Below are 21065 nucleotides of genomic sequence, written 5' to 3'. Positions count from 1 at the left end.
GGCAGGGGAGTTGTTTGCTTGTACCATGACTGCTTTTAGCGGTGGTGGTGGTGGTACTATTAACCTTTTCTGGGTCAGTTTCTTCGTTCAAGTTAGTTTGGACACAGATTTAGGTCAATGGAGAAGGGATTGTTGGCCTATAAATCTCATATATCCGCCCTAATAGCAACTATTAGTTGTAAAGGGTGCATCGATAACCAATAATAAAAAAAGTCGCATAGAAACCGCTAACACATGAAAAACTCGTTCTATTATTATCGCTTTAAGCCATAAAATCGCGGGTAATTTTACGCACACGCCCCGTACACATGTAACGTTGGCGAGAATCATTAGAGAAAAGGGGTAAGGCCGTGTTACGGGGGTTGTTTTTACAACCCCCCGCGGTCGCACAAAAGCTAAAAGCAAATCCGATTAATCAGCGATCAGCTGCTGTGCATTTGACAAACATTTTAAAGTCATTCTGGAGGTTTTGATATGAATTTGTATGGGATGTTTCGATTTAAAATTGTATATTCATTTATAATTTTTGTCAATTGGACATGTCGCTCGTGACTGAAATTTAATATAAGAAGTGTCTAACTCACAAATGAAAAAAAAACCCAGTGTGAAAAATACTATTTTTGATTTAAAAACTGCAGGTTATTTCGAACCTGTTCGAGCTTTCCAATTTTTGACACACCAAAGTGGCTTAGAGTTCATAAATTTATTTATAAAAATTCAAGCGTTTGTCCTAATTAGTTCTTCTAAATAAAGGAGAGTTGGTAAGGTTTAAATCTGGTATTAGTTTCGGATAGGGGACTGTTGTGTAATTTGAGAAGCAAATTTGTATTTACTAAGAAAACAAATTTACCTCCAATTGCGACAGAATTATAGGCAGAAATTTCATATATAATGAAATTCAATTTTTTTAAAATTTGAGTGAAAAACTGCACTTCACTCAAAAATTTCGACGTTTGACCAGGCGCCCCTGGCTGGTCCGAGTCCGACTGGGGAACCCCGACTGGGTAGGTCCCCGAGTAGGAGGTCCTAACGATCTAAGTCCGACGAAAGGACGGAAAGTTTAAGTGAACTGCAGAAAACGTCTCAGTTGGTAACTGCCCAATTAGACTAGAGAAACTCAAAATGGGGTGGAAATCCTTAACTAAGATTTCCCGTTAGCCCATTCTGCACATTTGAGAAAAACATTAACCCTGACAGGACATGGAAAACAATGATTTGCGGTACATAATGGCCACGTGACCTCCGGCAATGCTGGATTATCACATCTATTGTAATCCGGGGCACTCACCCTTTCGCCGGATTAAATAGAGATGTCACACGTCAGGGACGTTATTTATGATATTTTGGACCATTACTGTATATGGTCCAATCCTTTAGCTCCTAGTTCAGGGTGGGGTATAATAATAAATGCATTTGCTCCCGGGACAGATGCGAGAAGTCACGGATTTCATCGAGCCTTTGCGTCATAATGACGAAGATAATTACGATAAAAGATGGGGTTAGTTTTTGGGGGCACGTGCGAGTTTACCAATGGGATCAGTTCATGATTGATCGTGGTGTTTTTCATCTCGATATTTGGACGAGTTTTAGTCTACACCTTTCCCTAATTTAATAGTGGAACAGGTTCGAAAACCGTTGGAATTCCTGACCATCAAACCATCGAATTTTACGCTACTTTACGCGCACCTGTTTAGTGAACCCATAGACCACCATCGCCCAGCGTGAAGCAGTAAGGCACCATCAGGTCGGATTCGCTTCTTTGCGTGGGAATCGCCACTTAGTATGAAGAATTACATATTCATGTTTAACGTACTTTTGGTATTAGTCAAGTGAAGCTTGAATTCTTCGGCAAGTCATTTTTTTAACCCTTTTTGCGTGACTCACCCACCCTTCAGGTCCTTCACCGATTATATTTTGATTTTCCTCCGATTCTACTCTAATTGCACATAGGCCGGAAGAGGTGACCATATCCGGCCATGTGCCGTTTTGACTTCACTTGACACGATAATGAGCGCGAATTGATTCTAATGGGGTGGACTTGATTGCCCTCTGTCGGCCCTTCAAACAGGATATGATTTTGTTCGACTAGATAAGCGCGAAAAACAAGCAAAATATCACATAAACGGGCTCACCAGTTTCTCTATCAGATCTATCGTCACTGGTAGTGGAATCTGCGAACATATCCTGCAGATTCAAAGCTTCTTTGGGCCCCAAGAAGAGTTCTTCGCCGGCAGGAACATCCACGAAAGTTTCATACCATACCTACGATTCCATTCAAATCATCTAAAATTTTTGGTTGAAAATATTTATACTGACTTGTCCACTAACTAGGAAATGGCGCATATTTGAAGCATTTTTATTTGGATTGCTCCTAATCAGCTTTATCCAGTTCTGATGATCCAGAGATCCATCGAGGTAGCCTCGCACTCCAGAACCTGCCAAAATCTGCAACAATAATTTTCGTTAAAGGTTGGAAATTGCATCGTACGCAATGTGTAAAAAATGTATACAGAGTGTTTCATAAACATATCGATAAACTTTCAAGGTATGTCGAACTCATAAAAACAAATACTTAGAAGGAACAAAGTTGGGTCCGAAATCGCTTTGTTTCCAAGATACAGGATGTTTAATTTCTTATTTTTTTAATATTTTTTAAATATTTCAAAAACGGTTTAGGATACGGACATGAAATTCGGGACACGCTATGGCGAGATAAATGTGTATGTTCTGGATTAGGCAGAATATTTCCATGTGCTCTAGTGACATCCGTGCGGCCATTCAATGGAAAGTTGGAAAAAAAATGGTACGCCACTGACATTTTTAAATATGAATATTTAAAAAAAATATTCCCTCAGTCCCTAACAAAAAAGGCTTCTTAGTGTTTTGTTGCTCAAGTAGCCGTTTTCGAGATAAAAATAATTTCTCATTCCTGTATCTACCAAAAAACTAGTATAGTTTCTAATCATTGCGACTTTCAAATTTGCAGATTTTCAAGTAATCTCATCAGTATAGAATCATTGGAACAATATCATGGAACATTCTGGATAGGTGCTATTATGTGTCACTTATTCCCGATTCCAGATTGGCGCTCGCTATTTATTGTCGAAATTTTAGGAAATTAGGTCACAATTATTTTATAAGGTCTAGGAACTCCAAAGTGCCAAACTCCGATCAATATCTAGCTAAACTTATAGTTGTACGTATATGATACTAAAGCATGTTAAGCATATATGACACAATAAAAAAACTACCTACATTTAAATATTTTGATAAATATTCGCAAAAATATTGAATGAAGTTCAGAAAATACAACAAAACTGCACAAAAAACAGCTATAAAACTTGAAATAGAAATAAATATTGATTATGAGATAGTTCATACATCAAAATAGATACGTGAATCGCAAATATCTTTTCTACCCTAGGCGTTGCATCAGCATAGATTTCCATTCAATTTTGTAATCTACTTTACCCCCAAAACACTGTCACCTGCAGATTTTCAGCACCAACTTGTTAGTCATATGAGATGTGTTTTTTTTATTTCTCACTCGAATGAATATTTTTTTAAGCTTACCATCTGCACGGGTCTTGGACCCTGAAGAAATCCAAAGTTCTCAATCAATCAAATTTAAGCTTTAAGAATCCGTTTGATGTAATATTATCACAATACCTGGTGTCGATCATCTCTGAATTGACAAATGAAGTAAGTACTTCTTAAAGCTATTCGATAAGTGTTACTTACATTTCGGTAAAGCACGAACTCACGTAAAGTACGAAGCAGTAAATTTCTTTAAAGTCTTCGAATCTTTTATTTCAAAAGTCTCGAGATTCAACATAGAAACTGCCCTTGGGTTAATTCAAATCAGCACAATTTGGATGATTTTTCACAAATTATATTCTATGTTACACACAGTAGTTATAGTAAGTTAACGTTCAAAATGGTTAGTTGAAGTTAGTTAATTTTTTTATCAAATTGCACTAATTACCATCAATAATTGCTTCTGATGTCGAACAGCTGCCAGACGGATGGTGTCAGAATCCTATAACAGAGGAAATACTTCTGGTCACTAATTCCCTTTACTTTCATGTTTAGATCAAAATAGTCAACTGTGAACTTGGAGTCATTTTTCTGGAATTGCAATGCTAGGAAAGTCTGAATGGCAATTGTTAAATGAAAAATGATTTCTAGAAATATTTCGGTGATAGGTGTTCGGGAGTGCGATTTGATGCCTTTTCGAAACAGCTTAAAAGCCAATTGATCGAGAACCTAATGAACTTTACCAAGTAGATAACCAAAAAGCTAACCAGTATTGGCATTTACTTCATCTTTTCCAAAAGAAACTGCAAGGAAAACAACCAGAGGAAATATTACATTGACTCAGTAGCTAAGTAGGAACATTGAATTATTGCAGATTTGTTCACCAGCAGAAAGGATAAATTGATTATTAATAAATCTTGTAATAATTAAGCGAATTAGGGATTTGCATCAATCTAGAAACCGGTCAAGCCTACTGATTGCTGATTACAAAAAATTATTACTTTATGTAGAAAGTATATTAATAAATGAAAAATATTAATCATACTATTATGAGACGAGAAGTAGATTATAAGGCAGTTAGGTTGCACCTTGATATTTTAGTGAGATTCGTTGTGCAATAGGAAATTATGTGTCGATTTTTGACAACTTAGTTGATAGTAAATTCGAAACTGAACTTTAACAATATCTGCCCCTTCGCGTATGAGATTTAACGCCAAAATCATGGCATCAATTAAACCCTCAAAGGGAGGAAACAAGGGCAAGAGGCTTCCGACACCCTCAAAGCGGAGAAAACGACCCTTCAGCCGCCCTTTAATGGGCTGATTCTTAATCCCGCTGTCATTATGTCCTGCTGGCAGGACATGAAAGGGAAATTCTGCAAGAAATTGCGGTTTCCCGCTAAAGAGGAAAGTATACATTAGCTTTGTTTAATGCGATTGTATTGTAGGAGTAATTATAATTTAAAAGAGAATTAATATAAATTGATTGCCCTGTACAGGCTTTTAATTTAGTGCCTTAAATTCAATTGGTTCTTAGGTAACACGTTCAGTTTTTTGTCGTAAGAGTAATTTAAGCGAATGCATAATAATTTGAAACCAAAAATTTTTAGGTAGATCTGGAACGTGTGAAATAAGCGAATGTATTGTGTTTTGCATGATTCTTTTCGCTCACTATCACCACGATGGAAAGTAAAACTCAAAAAACATTAATTCGAAGATCTATAATTATGGACATTTTTAATTTACCTCCATCAAAGATGTTAAACCATCTTTTTTTGTTTTGTTTTTCTTTAATTTCTTTCAAACGACTTTGATATTATTGTCTAAAAATAGCTGCTACCGATGTAAAATGCTGTCTAGACCTTGTCTGGGCGTAAAACGATCCCACACCGTAGAAAAATAAACAAATTACAGGAATTGCAATATATTCTAAGAACAGAGATTTGCATTCCTAGAAAAAAGCTTGTAAAAATACGCACATAATTCTGTTTTGAATATGCAATATTATAGAAATACTGCGGCCACCAAGGACCACAGCATTCTACGTGGGATTGGCTGATTATATTCAAAGAATATTCGTTAAAAATTTCACTTATGCATTTTAATATTTTACCATATGTAAAATTCCTTCAAATTATTAAGCATTAGATTACCGGTACATATTTAAACACGTTATCTAAATTTTTAAATAGTGCTATATATAGAAGTCATTACGATAAAAGTACCTAATTGCGGCACGTGTAATATTATTGTCCCGAAAGTTTTCGGTAAACTTAAAAAATGGATCTTAAAAGGCCAAATTATAGAGGGTAGTTCGTGAGGCATGACGTTATAGAATTTTAGACTGTCGTCTCTTAAATTCGATTTTTATGTTTGACGATAAGCTTGGGTGGGTTTTCAAGCGCCGCTGTCCTTAAGTGATTTAAAGCAAGTTGATGATGGGGAAGGAGTTTAAAATGCCCTTATTTTAGTTCAGTGATGAGGACCACACCTTAACATGAGAGTCATGTTAAGGTGAGTTATGAATCAATTATAGGCATGTAAGAAATAGTTTCTTGGTAGATTAAATCTCCACGAAATTGATATATTTGTGAATTTTTACACTTATTAGAATTTAGATGGTAATCTAGGTCTTGCTCGTAGAGATAATAATAAAAATAAAAGATAATAATTAAATCTTCTATTTCTATGCCCTCGAGCTTTTGCTGATCTTATTACTCCCAGTGAAACATATAAAAGTTACTCTTGCTCTCTATTTGTAGACATACACATTATCTAAATAACAGTCTCGCTTCCGGTTTATTTATATAATAAACAACGGATTAAAAGTTGTGCCATTACCATTGTGTTAATTTATTATCAATTATTAATATGACAAGTGTTGTATATAAAAAAGCTTAAAGGTTGGCAATGAATTTTAATGCAAACTTTATGAAATTAACTGAACTTAACAGGTTACTGTTTATTTTTGAAAAAACTAGTCTAGTTCTTTAAGATCTTCTTGGTAATTTTTTCCTAGCAAGACTTATTTTGTTTCTCTTCACATAATAGTAATCTTTATTGTTAGAAGCTTCCAAATTCAACTTAAATATGATGGTAATTTCGCTCAATTTGCGAACATCCTAATATTCTCTTCCTACTCGTTTTTAAATTTATATGAACAAGTTTGTCAAAAAAAAAATAGTCTAATAAAGTTTTCAAGTTATAAAATACTAAATGTCCTATTATCATATTTGGTAGGTCTCTTTGACATCACTTTTAAAATATGTCATTAGATCCCTATCTACTCATTTGATAAGTTTCAAAAATAGATCATGACCCATTAATCAATCGCTTTGTCACTAGCACGGTGTTAATGATTTTCATTATTTTATCTCTATTATGATTATAACAATGTATCAAAAACTAAGCCTTTTTCAAATTGTGGCGCCATCTGTCCGTTAAAGCTTTAACGCTTGTTTCACCTAAGCCAAGTCTGTATCAGGTAACTGTAAAGGTATACGTGAGATTGTCTATAGCAAGGTATCGATTAAGCTTATTGTTAAATTTCGCCGCTAGATTGCGGCATATTTTTTGTGGTTTTCTGACCGTGGTTCCTATATTTTCAGAGAAATTGGGCTTCTAATAACTTTTATATTTGGGAGCCGATTTATGAACAAGAAAACTTTTAACACGCTAAATTTAAAGCACCAATATATTTTTTGTTTATCGAAAAACAATCCAGACTGTTCCTTAATGAAATTTGACAAAATACCTCCATCGAATAGGTCACAAAAAATATGAGATTTTTTTATAAAAATGAAATTTTTGGTTTCGAATTTGTATTAAGTTTCTGAGGTATATACGATCGATGACCTTTGTGATTACAAAAAAATCCTACTTAATTTCAGTAGTATCGCTTTAAAAAATCATCGAAAATTCAAATGTACTTCAAAGGCTCCTCTTCAGAGAAGAAACCAGAATGGCTCAAAAACAGATAATAACAGTACAACAGCGTCTTCACCATTCCAGGTTAGACTAGCCCCTAAAATGGCAATTCCATCTCATCTTTTGAACACTTCTAACAAAAGTGATACGAAAATAGGCGTTCAGAAATCGATCAAGAGCATAGAAAAGCTGCAAAAGCTTCCGATATTCAAAAGCTGTCAAGTGTTAATAACCCGATTAGGTCGGACGTGATTTCACAATTGAAAGGGAGGAATTGGGACGTTTCTCGAGAAAAATGCCTTTTTTTAAGGTGTTAGTTCCTGAATAATGTTATTCTTACACTGTGATGGATGCATCTGTTGCATAATATTAGTAAGATATTTTTTGGGACTGCGTCCTTAATGGGATTAACCTATAGGATTTGAACCTAGGGAATGAGATGGTGGCAGCTTTTCTGTCTCTAAACAAATTATCCATGCAGATGGCTCACTGAAGGGCCGATTACTAAAGCTAATGAGTGTCCGGCATGTTGCAACAGTTTTTGTCACGGGCCATTTATCTTTTTACTCCACTGTGTTTAATAGTTGCAAAGTGGCACTTGTTCTAAAATTCATGACTCGCACTATTTGCGTTATCAAGCACGTTCCTAAAGATTACAAAGTTATTCGAATTAAATATTTGTAAAGACATTCTAGGATCACATCCTTCAGTAATTAGATATAATAATGAACAAATCTACATGCCAACAATGATAAAATTACAATCATCCCTTCAAATACTGAAAGCAGTATCTAATAACGTTAGAAGTTATAATAACTGCGAAACCTCAAATTTCCGTCGTCATCCCAAGAAATGGCGGCCGGAAATCAACCGGAAAATCTCCGGAAAAGCGGTTGAGACTAGCAAGGGAAATGACGCAAGGAATATGCAGCTGACTCTTAGATTTCAAGCCTTCCTGAACATTGATGACTTATGATACTTCTGGCAAATTGCCCAAAAAAGCTTTCGTTCCGGATCTCTTTCAGTTCCAATTTAATAAGGGAATTGCAAATGTTACAAATCTCAAATATCCTAAAACCAAACATATATCCGAGGTAATAGTAGCAGATGTCACATTCACACGACACACAAATATGGTCAAAGCAACATCCTGTAAACAGTCACATAAAGGTCAATCCCATATTGTTTCTATGATTTATTCTTTTAAGGATATTAGATGAAATTTTGGGGTGAAATGTGACTTATGGTATGATGGCTGTTTGATCTAAAACTCTCACCCTTAATACAAGAAAAAAGCGTTATAAACATATTCATATGCCCATCCCTCAACAGAAGACAAGGTCAAAAACTGACCCTTGAAGTGTATGTGTTTTCTTTGAGACATAATTGGGAATACAAAACGCATCAAAAATGTGTCACTAGGATCCAGATCCGGCTATTTAGGGTGTCAATCTTCTCCGCGCCCAAACATGTTATTTTTATGCGCGACTTAATATCTGTTATACTTGATAATCTTGTTTCTTTATGTAGTTTTTTGTCCGGCTTTCTTCGATTGTGAACGTTTTCACCGTTTTGGGATGAAAATTTTCAATAGAATAGCTTAGAAAATATAGTTAGTGTGAAGTGTGAGAACCGTATAAGCTGATTTGCATACGGGTCAGAAAACAATGCTTCATCATGGCCTTCCCGTCAATCATGTGTCAATGATTCCAATTGATTTTATTGATATTGAGATGTTTTGCAATTTGCATAACAAGTATAGGGAGGCTACATGTCGACCTACATTTTGGTTTTGAGTGTTGACTTTTAAAGTATTAGGGAATTTTTGTTTTCTTAGAATTGTATTTTAAAATGAACTGATTGGGGTCATATCTGAGTTATGGGCAAACAATAATTCTAAATTACAAACTTACAAAAAAACACAAAGTGTTATCAATTTAACATAGTATTTTTGCAGCATAAAATGCCAACATTTTTCTCCTTCATAACTATGTTATGCAATTGTACATACATAGAAAAAATCATGTAACTTGGTTCAACAATTCCCAAATTTTGATTTAAGCGTTTATTCTTGAAAATGTCTTAAATACAAAAGATATTTTATCAATACTTTCATAGATATTTTTGTCAGTTCTTCGAAAATTTGTTGTAGTTTTAAAATGTTTTTGCAGTTCTCCAAGGGTTATTAGATTTTTCTGAATCACTTGTTAGGATTCTATTGAGCCTAGCAACACAGTAGGGACAATTTGCAACTAGAGAGATATTTGAATTTTTGGATTTTCTTCTTCAGTTGTTTTTAATAAAAATTACTTTGGAATCATAGAAATTCAGGCAATTTCTTATCTTCTATATGGGATTTCAAAGGATTTGAAATTTAATGCTTCTAAACTACATTTTCTATTAAATTGTATTAGATTTCAAAGCGATTTAGAATGTGTTTTTGAGAATTTCGCAGCGTTAAAATAGGTTTCCTACCAACTTGGCGAATTTGTAAAGACGTATGAGAGTCTTAGGGTGACAAGAAACCTTTTAAATTTTTACCTAATATTTACCTAAAACATTTAGAAGTTTTGTCTAAGGAAACGTTGATGAGCTTATTCCAAATCATTACACGTGGACACATATTATCGGCAAAAAACGTTAAGAAAAAATATAGAAGTTGTTTCAGGATATCAAAACAAAATTCCCCCTATACCCATCTTCATATTTCCAAGTACATAATAAGAATATGAAGTCCAAAGTGTAAGAAGAAAGATAAGATAAGCAGGAAATGAAACGAAATTATTCTGAACTAACCTATGCATAAGCAGGAAATAAAAACGGTGACGTTGATGATAAGAAGGGACCTCCCGGATTCTATTACCAAGTTCGTACATTGCCAATTACAATAAGGTAAACATTTTAAAATAAAAACGACTCTTAAGTTGTCCTTATCCTTAGACTTTCCGAAAACCTTGCTGATAGATATTGCAATCAAAATAATGATTTAGTATGTTTTAAATAAATGATGACTTAGCAGTTTTTCCCATTATATTCGCTTATCGAGCAATCAGAAGCAAAACAAGAATTTCTCATCACCATATTTTTAAAGCTCCCAAATTAACCTATAGGTATGAACTTGTCCCACCCTATATTTTGTAAGAGAGCCCAGAAACAACAAAAACATCAAATCCACCTTCCAACGCACTTCATCTTAAACTTATTATCGTGCCCGTCAAAACAACAAGATCATAATTGATCATAAAACCAGAACAGCTCCGGCAACCCCTCAAAGCGCGTCTTAAGGGGTGAGAAAGTAAATCTTCTGGTAATATCCCAAGCGAGAGGTCAGATCCGGAACATGCCATCATTGGCAGATGTCAACTGATATACGACCTCACTAATAACTCGGCTTATTAACAGTAAATTTCCTTCTTGCACCCCCCAATCGAATTTCAACCCCTTGGGAAGTTTTACGAATAAAGTTTCGCCGTACAAGGGTGCAAGAAGAATAATAATTGGAGTTTTTGAAAGTGTGTTAATTGTTTCTGGGGGTTATTTATGATTCTTTCCACTGATAGATAAGTCAAAGCACGGGCAGGCAAAGTACGATCTCAATCTACTTTTTTGATAAATGATCGAAACACAGGCAGTCTTCGATCAAATTTCAGTACACAAAAGATAATAAATCACCTACAAACTGCGACACCCCGTCCCAGAAGCCCCATTCAGGGTCTAAATTTTCTCAATGACGCCCTCCTGGCCTTTAAATTTCGGCAAAATACAAAGCGAGCAAAGAGATGCTACCGTTCAATTGACACGAACCGCATTTAATGCTTAGAATATGATTAGGTTCCCAAAATAGACCCAATCTGAGCTACAGTACCCATCCATGGTATAAGTTATCCAGCATTAGACTGTGAACTAAGGACCTGAAAACACCGGTCAGAGATAAGGGATGAGAATAAGTGATGGTTGACACCTCGTAAAGGTACCCAACTGAGTTTAGAATGACGTTTACATGGTAAAGCTTCATCCACCGGGCTTAGCAAAGCTCTTTTGCAGGGTTGGAATTTTGAACATGATGGATGGGTTTGGTGCTTTCTTAATTTTTCATTTTTTATTTATTTTTATTAGTTTTTATATTAATGGTCGACGTTTAAGGAATCGTTCTTCTTTCATATTAATCTGACAAGTAAGTCTGTGATCTTTTGATGCTTGTTAGATAACTGCAATGACACCTCATTAGGAGAAACACGGAAGTATCACAACGTGAGTTCCATTGAGTGTCTTACCTAGATATAATTTTCGCTTTCGAAGGTTCAATAGCTCTCAAAATCTATATCAACGACCATTGAAAATAATAATTTCTAATTAGGTAATATTTATCTTTTATTGTCGATTAAACCAAACTTGTTTACACAATGATTTACTTAAAATTAATGGACATCAAAAATCCCCTTTACGCATTTTCAAGTAGGCAAATTTTTCTTTATTCAATTTCTAAAAACACGTAATTCGATAATTTACCTTTCGATACAGGCAGCAGAAGCAACTTCTAATATTGAATGATTACATTCTATGACGTATTCGGAATATTTAACAAGACTACGTTTCGTTAGGTAATTTAAGTAATATTTATCAATCGATTTAATTAAAATAATTTCTTTCAACATTTTTTAACTGATTTTAAATTATCCCGAGATTGAAGTCCCTGTAACGTAACGTAATTGTATCTAATTTAGATTATTTTGCTCCAATATTTCTATTTAAAAAAAACCTAATAAATTAAGATATTATATTTTCTTTTATTCATAATTTGTAAGAAGGACTAGCAGAAAAGCCTAAAAAAGCTTTCTTAAAAAAACTATTGTCTTGCTCCTTACGGTACAAAGCAAACGCAAAATCATCATCTTAATGGTCATTTACTAACTGTAACTTCTTTGTCGAATTTGCCTCATGAAAATTATGAAAAATTTCAGCTTGTTCCGTTTCATTAACCTCAACGATCCTGAATAAAACTTCCCGGGAATTCTAAACAGATACGAGATAAAGCGAAATATTTTTGAATTTCAATACAAAACAGATGATTATGATGAAAAGAAGATACGGTAACAAAAATTTGAAGAATGTTCGAATAGCTTGTAATAATCTGTATTAAAATGTTTAGTAATTTTTGCAATTTTTGAATAACCTGAATTAGACTGAAAAGGGGTATTTTGGCATTAACAGCTTTTCTAATTCAAAAAAGCCACACAGATCAGCGCAAATTGCAGAAATTAAAATTTCTAATATCTGGAAAGAACACAGCTCAAATGAAAGAATACGCACCTCGACACAAAAATCTTCCAACAAATATGCCATAAATTCAAATAGAATCCTCATGAGATTTATGTCCTTCGGGTGATCGTTTCAATGGCCAGCACATCATCTATTTAATGATTACCCGCATTGTTGCGAAGCAAAAAGGAATTTTGGCCCATCGGACCGTGTTTTTGTGTTCACTAGGCAGTCTTTATATTGGCGGTTACAAGATAATCATCGGGAAGGTATCTTTTTTCAGAAATTGCCACTTTAGGTGTCAATACGTATGTCCCAGCTTGGGTAAATCTATCCGAAGATAAAGCTGGGATCTCTGTGTTTAGGAGAGGATTTGTTACCTGTTCTTTTGTTAAAGGTGCGAAATAAAATGTTGAAAATTAAGATGAAAAGTTGATTGCTTAAAAAATTGTTGGCGAAAATGAACCTTTGCTACAAATAAATCATATAGCTTCCGTCTAATCTAACGTTCTCCCTAAGCTGTGCCAATACCAGGTGCCGGGATGATTGACAGATTCACCCAAAAACCCCTTTTTCAATCAAAATTCGAGAAGATCGATATAATCCCTTACAGGATATTTGGTTTTGCACCCAATAACAATGCCACCAATACACCCGAAATCTTCCCTTTTATTGCCAAAATTAGGGCTTTATGCAAGAAATTTACATCCCCTTTGTCAGCAGTTGGGGGATGGGCATAACGTGTGAAACTCTGTTGGCGGATTATCTGAGCTTTATATTTATCGATAAAATTCCGAACGTTTTTCACTCACATGTACGCAGTGACGTATGAGTGGATTACTCACTTTATACTAGCAATGTAAGGAATCCGATGTATTTTAAGATGCTTTAATCAGTATTTCAAAAGTGGAATTATTATTGAGATTTACAAGCATATACTTATTTTATCATCTTGCGTCCATAACAAAAATCAATGTCGTAATTCAAATTGGAAAATCACCCTAAATTATTTACTCACACCAATAAAGTTAATCTGAGTAAATATCAAAAAGGCCTCCAGGTGTAAGTACAATATTCAATCAAATGTTACGGTATCACCGAACCACGCGTTATTTACAATGCAATCACAATAATAATGTGTACAATGATGAGAAAGTATTATCTATAACGTTAAAAAGGGACTTAGTGATAAGACAAGATATATGATTTCTTAATTATAGCTTTAGCGCATATAAAGGCATCAGGAGATTTAAAAGTCATATATTTTAGTTTGAGTGAAATGCGGTAAAAAATTTATTGGGGACATGATTTATCTGGTAAACATAAGTGATTTGGATATTACGGATATTAAACAACACAGCTGATGGATGAACAGTTATTCATATTTCATCATCATGATTGGATTACACACTTACGAGGAGGTGATTGGGGGATAGAGTGATGATGAAATTTGATATGAAATAGATGAAGACGCTAAGTGATCATTTTGTCTGACAGAATACCATATTACAAGCTAGCAAATTTAACTATTGGAAGTAGGAGAGAACATTTTTCAATCTTTGGCATTGACACAACAATTATTTTTGATCTAGTTGATGATCACATGAATTCTATTCAAAATTTCTGTCAGAAAGGTCCTACTCCTGATTTGATTGGTACCACCTGAGCTACGTACCACGTAAGCTTGGTACTGCCAAATTGTTCTCTATAGGTTGTCTATGTTATCCAAAATAAAACGAAACGGAAAATAGGTAGTTATCCCAACAACTGGCTCAGTATAAATTGAAATTAAGGCCTTTCGCACTTTCATATCACCGAAACACGTACCTTCTTCAATAAGCATGCAATTTTGAGCACATACTTTTTTCCTTATTTTGTTAAAAACTTACCTCATAATTCGAATTTTTGCACATACCACCCTTAAAATAACGATTGACCAAGCATTTATTCGCATGTACTTCCACCGCAATCAAATCGCTGACTAAAAAATCAAATATGCTTTCATGCAAATTATCCAGAGAGATAAGAAGCTCCCTTGCGATAAAAGAGATAACATGATAAGTTGTTTAATCGACAAATCGTCAAATGATTCGGGAAACCTCAGGCATCTACATGTCACCCATCGATCGGTGGGTGCGATAAACAGTGCACCTTGTTCATGTAGATTCATACGTAATGATGCACTTTTACTAAGCAAATGATTTATATTTGACTATAAGTTTGTGAGAACGTCATTCGCATAGTAGTGAAATCATATCTTTGAGTTTAGCTAAATAGTCCGTCAATAGTTGTAAAGTTTCAGCAATCTTTTTATGTTGCATGCAATAATAGAAGAATCAGGTGGAGATCGAACATTTTCTATCATTTGGAATCTTCATAATTTCTTCATATTGCTTTTTAGCCTGTAATTCTAGATGGGTGCGAGACAATTCTCGGAGTAGTATGTTTTGGAATGATTTTGTGTGGAATGATATTTTTAGAAATGTACAGTCTAAACGAAACCCGATAGATCGCTGATGAAATTTTTGTACAACGAAATATTTCAAAAATACCTCTAAATACCTCACAAATAGCCCGAAATACCTTGAAATATTAACCTCGGGAACACTTCTAAATATCTTGCAAATACCTTGAGCATGTACACAGTTGACGTTGTTTATACATATAAGGAATGTTCCCTAGAGAAGCACTCTCGAGATGTTTTTTTTTTTGGCTACGAGTCTAGAGGAATTCATATCATTGTTAGATAATTAAAACTTTTTTTTGAGTAGATTACGATGATATTAAGAAAAATATTATATTCCGAACACGGACGAACTCATGGAACTTGCAGAAACTACTTGTTTTATTCGGTGTTAGAAAACCTTGGTTAAACTGAGGAAAAATTTGCAGTTGATTTTTAATCACCTTGAATGAGACCTTCAATAAAAAAAAATATTTTGGGGCTCAATAATACTTTCCAAAATTGCCGCTTGATTCCAGCAATTTAACAAAAACTATCATTAATGAAGTTGATTTGGGCAGCAGTAACAATAAATAAATATAACAGATATTTCTGCAATATGCAACACATTAGCAGCGTTATTCCAAAGCACAAAGATACGGTATGCCTGTTCTTGTAGCATCATAACTCAATGCTATTACAAGACAACACTTATTTGAACCACAAACAGTAGGTAATTAAGTGTATGCTGGGAAAGGTGGAAACTTAAGCAATTGCGAATTTTATTATCATTATCATTTAAATTCATTTATTAACGTGTAGCACTCAAAAGCTTCAAATTTCGACCCCTCTCCCCTGCTTCACGACCTCTCAAAAAACCGATACTCAAGCTAATAAGGAAAGTTTTCTTTGTAAGATACACTACACCACTAAACTGTTAAAATAACACTCACTGTTGACAGTTTTAGATCCAAATTGCATGAAGAGGTCTAGTTACGTTACGTTTATCGATACAAGGGGTGGCTGATTGGGGTGAGAATGCTGAACTTTATTTGTACATTATTTCCTAAAATAAGGGATATATAATCCGTGGCTATTGGGGTGTGAAATTGGGACGTATGTTTCGAGGGTTTTGTAACGAAAATTTTATGGATAGTACAGTTTAAATATTAGAGAAGAGTCACTTACCTCCCAAGCAAACCGAGGATCTTGAGGCGTTCCTTCCCACTTCCCTTGAAAAGGTCCAAATCTGGTACCCTTGTTAATGGCGCTCTTAGCAAAAACCCCATTTTCTTTCAATTCCAAATCGCTAGGCAGCACCCCACTGGCCCGAACCATCTCAATAGTGCTGCGATAGAACTGTTCCGCCTTCTCTTCATCTTCACTTTTCAAAAACTTGCTAAACTTGTTCTCATAGAGATCAGCCTTAACAGACAACATAGCTGTCTCTGATACCATATCTTTGGGATTCCGATGAAAGTTGTTGTTGATGTAAGTGTGGGGCTCTTCAGTACTATTGTCGATGTGATCTTCTGAAGCTTCGGACGCTACTTCGATCTCATCTTCCGATCCCTCTGCAATAAAATGTTAGTTATAACAGTCGGTTAGAGCGATAGAGGCGGTTAAACATTGGTAAAGCTGGTCAAAGAGATAACGAAATTAAATGTTGTGAAAATTGCAGAAACCTGATAGTTTCGGCTTCGTGTGGATTTGATGGTCCTGAACAAACAGGCCAAACGACGGCCACTTGGCTCTCAAAATAAAGCCATCAGCTTGTCAAACACAATAAAACCAGACCTTATCGATATCGTGTATTAAATTTGCACAAGCTATAAAGGGTGTTAACACTGTGGTGTGAAATCCTTCGTATCTCCTTTTGCTTTTCGTTTTCCGATTGTTTTCGTAGGCCGACAAAATCATCCTGACCTGACCTAACATTCGGGCCTTAAAACAAGACAAAAACCCAGTTAAGTCTAATTCAGTCTTTCTGAGAAGTTCCTGAGACAAAACAAGGTGTCGTTTTAAGGAGAACGACCTTTTTGGTACGTGCTTTTCGTATGTTTGTACTGAAGAAAGTCCGATAAAAGTCTTCGGGAGCTGCATGGAAAATATCTCGTTACAGCCCGATCGTTTTCACGTATAATGTTGTTTTCGCAGAAGGGCGATAGGGATTTGCTAGGGAGATCACGTGAGTAGTATTTTAAAACAACTAGACCAATTAAGAAAAATGCAATTCTTCTTCATAAGCTATAGTCTCAAGCGGTCTTGTCTCGGGAAGTACAGTGTTTAGAATCCATTATTTAGAAAAGGTGAAGCAAATATTTAATTTCACTTATTACTTTTCTTAAATAGTCTTATGTCTCGTAATAAAAACTGTTCCAAGCCTATTTATTTACACGTGCCTTAAGTGATAACAGCATGAAAATGAAGATTGCGAACAATGAGTTTTTAAAAGCTCATTGGCAACTATACTATACATTGTATATATCTATTCTCCAACGCTCAATCAACATACTGCGGTTATAGTCCAATATATTCAACCATCTTCAAATCCGGTATTTAGTAGGAAATTCCCACTTAACAGTCCTATGACGTAATTGAAACTGTCTTCTTATGTGCTAATTATACAACAACGGGATTGTATTATTAAAGGCCAACTCTAGGTGTCCCAGCCATAAAACATTTTTCATAGATACCAAACCAAAGGTGAGAATCCGTCAAACGTAGGCGTGACGCCAATCACAATATTATGAATGGGTGGAAATATTATAAAATTATATAATTCTATAACATTTATTTTATTATATGTATATAAAAAAATCCTTTTTCTAGTGTCAAATTATGATAAAATAAATTTTTATGCCATAAGATATGCCAAGAGATGAAATTCAACTGAGATGAAAAATTTATGTAGTAGAGATTTTAATTATTCTTTTCCTTATTTCAATTATTTTTTTAAAATTTTCTGAAATGGGTAAGAATCGGAATTTTTTAGATATTGCTTTGGGAAATTACTGAAAAAAATGCGCAAACTTGCCTTCGTTTATTTAAAGCTGCATTTATCGTTTTGTGGTGTCGCTCGAATTTGAAAACCTGATAGGCACGACAGGTGCAATCCTTAAGAAACACCATTGAGTTTGTAGAGTTCCGTTAACAATTCTCATAAAATAACACGAAACCATTATTACTAATAATACTTCATACAATACTTCAATCGAGATTTCAATAAATTTCTATATCCATTCTCAAAAGCAATTAATTTAGGCTGCAAATTTAATTTCCTTTATTACAAATCTGCATTATGCCGCTTTTATGACTTGATCTTAGAATATAGGTCACAAATATCACTTTTTTCAAAGATAACACTCAATTTAAACTAACTTGCGGTGGTGTATTTTCGTTAAACCGCCAGAGAGATATGATTTTATGTACTATAGGATATCCGTTTTAATATAATTATGCTAATGAGATATAGATAAATAATAATATCATCTTCCTGAGTGGTTACAAAATTTAGTAAAGAGCTCTTCCTTGGCTCAACCTGAGAATACAAGTTCCCTTCAACAAATGTCCCGAATTGTTTTATTTCTAAAATACAGGGCATTGGAAGTTTAGAAAAAAATCGTTTTTCTTACTACTTTTTAAGAAATGCTTAAACCGATTGCATGTCTTTTAGACATATAAGAATTTATCGAAGAATTTCAGGAGTTTGCCTAAGAAGATATTTTAGAATTTTACACAAAAATAGTAACGCCCAGTAGATTTTTGTAATTTTTATAATTATTCCGAATAGGGCAGTTAAAGATAAAATTTTTCCATTCTTTGATTATTTTTCGTATCTTATTTCGTTTTCAAGATTAAAAGTAAAATTCAAACTCCTGTATATCTCTAAAAAAAACTGAATGCAACTCAAAAAATTAAAATCAATGAATTAACATTGTAAAATTTACAAAAGGAGGTTAAAATTACTATCTTTTTCAAATTTAAAATTTCCCTAAATGCCTGTCGAACTCTTTCGAAAACATGGGGATTGTGTTTTTTTGACCTCCTAGATTTAGTAACGAAAGAATTTTTTTAGATATTATTTAGATATGCTTATAGAGATTTTTTTCCTCACTTTGACTCACCGAATATGCCATTAAATTTGCGAATGAAAGATATACAGGCAGTATAGAAAACACCAATAAAAAATATAAATTTTATGGAAACTTTCTTACACATGGTGGTCTACATCTCATATCATGATCTCTCCTACTCTCTTTTCCATGATGTGGTTTTCCAATTTTTTTGTTGTTGCAAGAAATTCTTTCACATTGTATGTGTAAGTATCATTTTCTCGTTATCTATAACAGTCTACAGTAAATTTCGAATGTAGTGAACACCTGACGGAATACCGCCATTAACTCATTATGCATTTATGCATAACGCACACCTCGACAATAAATACTGAAAGAAAAAATCTACATCCGTTTCTAACAATTTTAGTGAAAGAACTTCGAACATAAACGTTATGTGCTCGCTTCTGCGAACCATCTCAATTGATACCATTGTCTCTCGCTTTAAGCACATTGAAACAATACCGGGTTCATCTTGAAGATAATGGGTTGACTGACACGGTTATGCTGGTAAAGTGATTATTCTTCAATAGGGTTCTAAGAGTTACAAGTGAAGAATCGGCGGACGCATCCTTGCACAAATTTCACGCCGATTTTAACTTGTATATTGTCCACGGTGGTTCAGGGAACCTTGGAACGAAGAATACCAGTCTGATGGTGTTCGACAAGGGACAGGGTAAGTACCAGTTTGCTTAAGTTAAATATGCAGAGTGGCCCAAAGAAACGAATGACTTAGCCTTACATTTTTTTTAATGAAAGAAAAAAATACATGAGAGAAAGTTTTGAGTGCGTATAATGGCGTATACTGGATATAAAATCTTGAATTGAAGCAAGGGTGGTAGCTTATTTTGGACAGTATTAAGGTTCCTATATATAAATGAAGCGTAGGTAATTAAAAGCTTGGTAAGGGACTTACAACGTGTGCTAACCTGAAATTCCTAAAAATAAAAATTATGGTTCATCATATTTGACAAAAGAAATAATTTTTCAGATCATTCGGAAGTCAGTTTCACTTTACAAATCAACTTCACTGTAAATCAACTTTACTACGTTGGCGTTTCCTAAAGACCTTCATTTATGGTGATTTTAGGTTCTTTGCAGATATCTACATGTAGCCCTTTATAACAGTCCCAAGATCAAGTTTGGAGTAAATTAAGGTGTATGTATCAATTATTCATAAATTCCCTCACATAAAAATTGTATGTATGTCTCAAGGTAAGCGCCAAATTAACAACTTTAACATGAAGCTGTTTAAGTACAAATAAAAAATCTTCGTTTCTTTCAACGTTTCTAAGGAAATTAGCTGGAATGTCAGACTGGAAATTTCAATGTTTACGACAGCTTAATTCTAAGGAAAGATGTGCAAATGTACTCACCTTAAAAAGGTAATTATCTATAACACGTTATATTCATGATTAGTAAATGTTTTCTACTTTCACATATGATCACAAACATAGATCATTGACAAAAACCCCTGCAAGAATCGATTTTTTTAGCAAGTAAACACCATTCGTGAAAAAAGTATGATGTGCAACAAGTGCGAAACCAAAAATTTGTAAGTTCTACTCATGAAACAAAACATTGTTTTTACATATTTTGCACCTTAATTTGTAACAAAATAGGTATTAATACGCCATGAAGATCTGGGTTACACCAATAGTTATGGGAAAACTCATGCAACAACCCTATGACAACCTTCAGATTTAATAGTGAAACAGTACATTAATAACAACGAAATTTAATTCGCTTACAGGTAAACATTGAACATTGGTTAAAACAAAAATA

General features: G+C 34.3%; 1 protein-coding gene across 5 annotated transcripts in view; it reads right to left on the bottom strand.

The window, feature by feature from the left end:
* Positions 1–21065, bottom strand: part of LOC136416847 (transcription factor hamlet-like) — a 61180-nt gene that overhangs the window by 6863 nt on the left and 33252 nt on the right. For 2 of the 5 annotated variants that reach the window (XM_066402218.1, XM_066402219.1), the window contains exons 2-5: positions 16354–16739; positions 3986–4039; positions 2317–2445; positions 2133–2262 (exon numbers count right to left, since the gene is read on the bottom strand). In XM_066402218.1, coding sequence (XP_066258315.1) covers positions 2133–2262; positions 2317–2445; positions 3986–4039; positions 16354–16739 — 699 coding nt within the window. Of the gene's footprint in view, positions 1–2132; positions 2263–2316; positions 2446–3985; positions 4040–14611; positions 14717–16353; positions 16740–21065 lie in introns of those variants that run through there. The other 3 variants (XM_066402221.1, XM_066402220.1, XM_066402222.1) reach the window with 3 other exon arrangements.

The sequence above is a fragment of the Euwallacea similis genome, chromosome 25 (assembly GCF_039881205.1).
Source record: "Euwallacea similis isolate ESF13 chromosome 25, ESF131.1, whole genome shotgun sequence".
NCBI classification, from domain to species: Eukaryota; Metazoa; Arthropoda; class Insecta; order Coleoptera; family Curculionidae; genus Euwallacea; species Euwallacea similis.
Note: the sequence above shows the minus strand (reverse complement) of the source record. Positions and strands in the feature narration are given on the sequence as shown.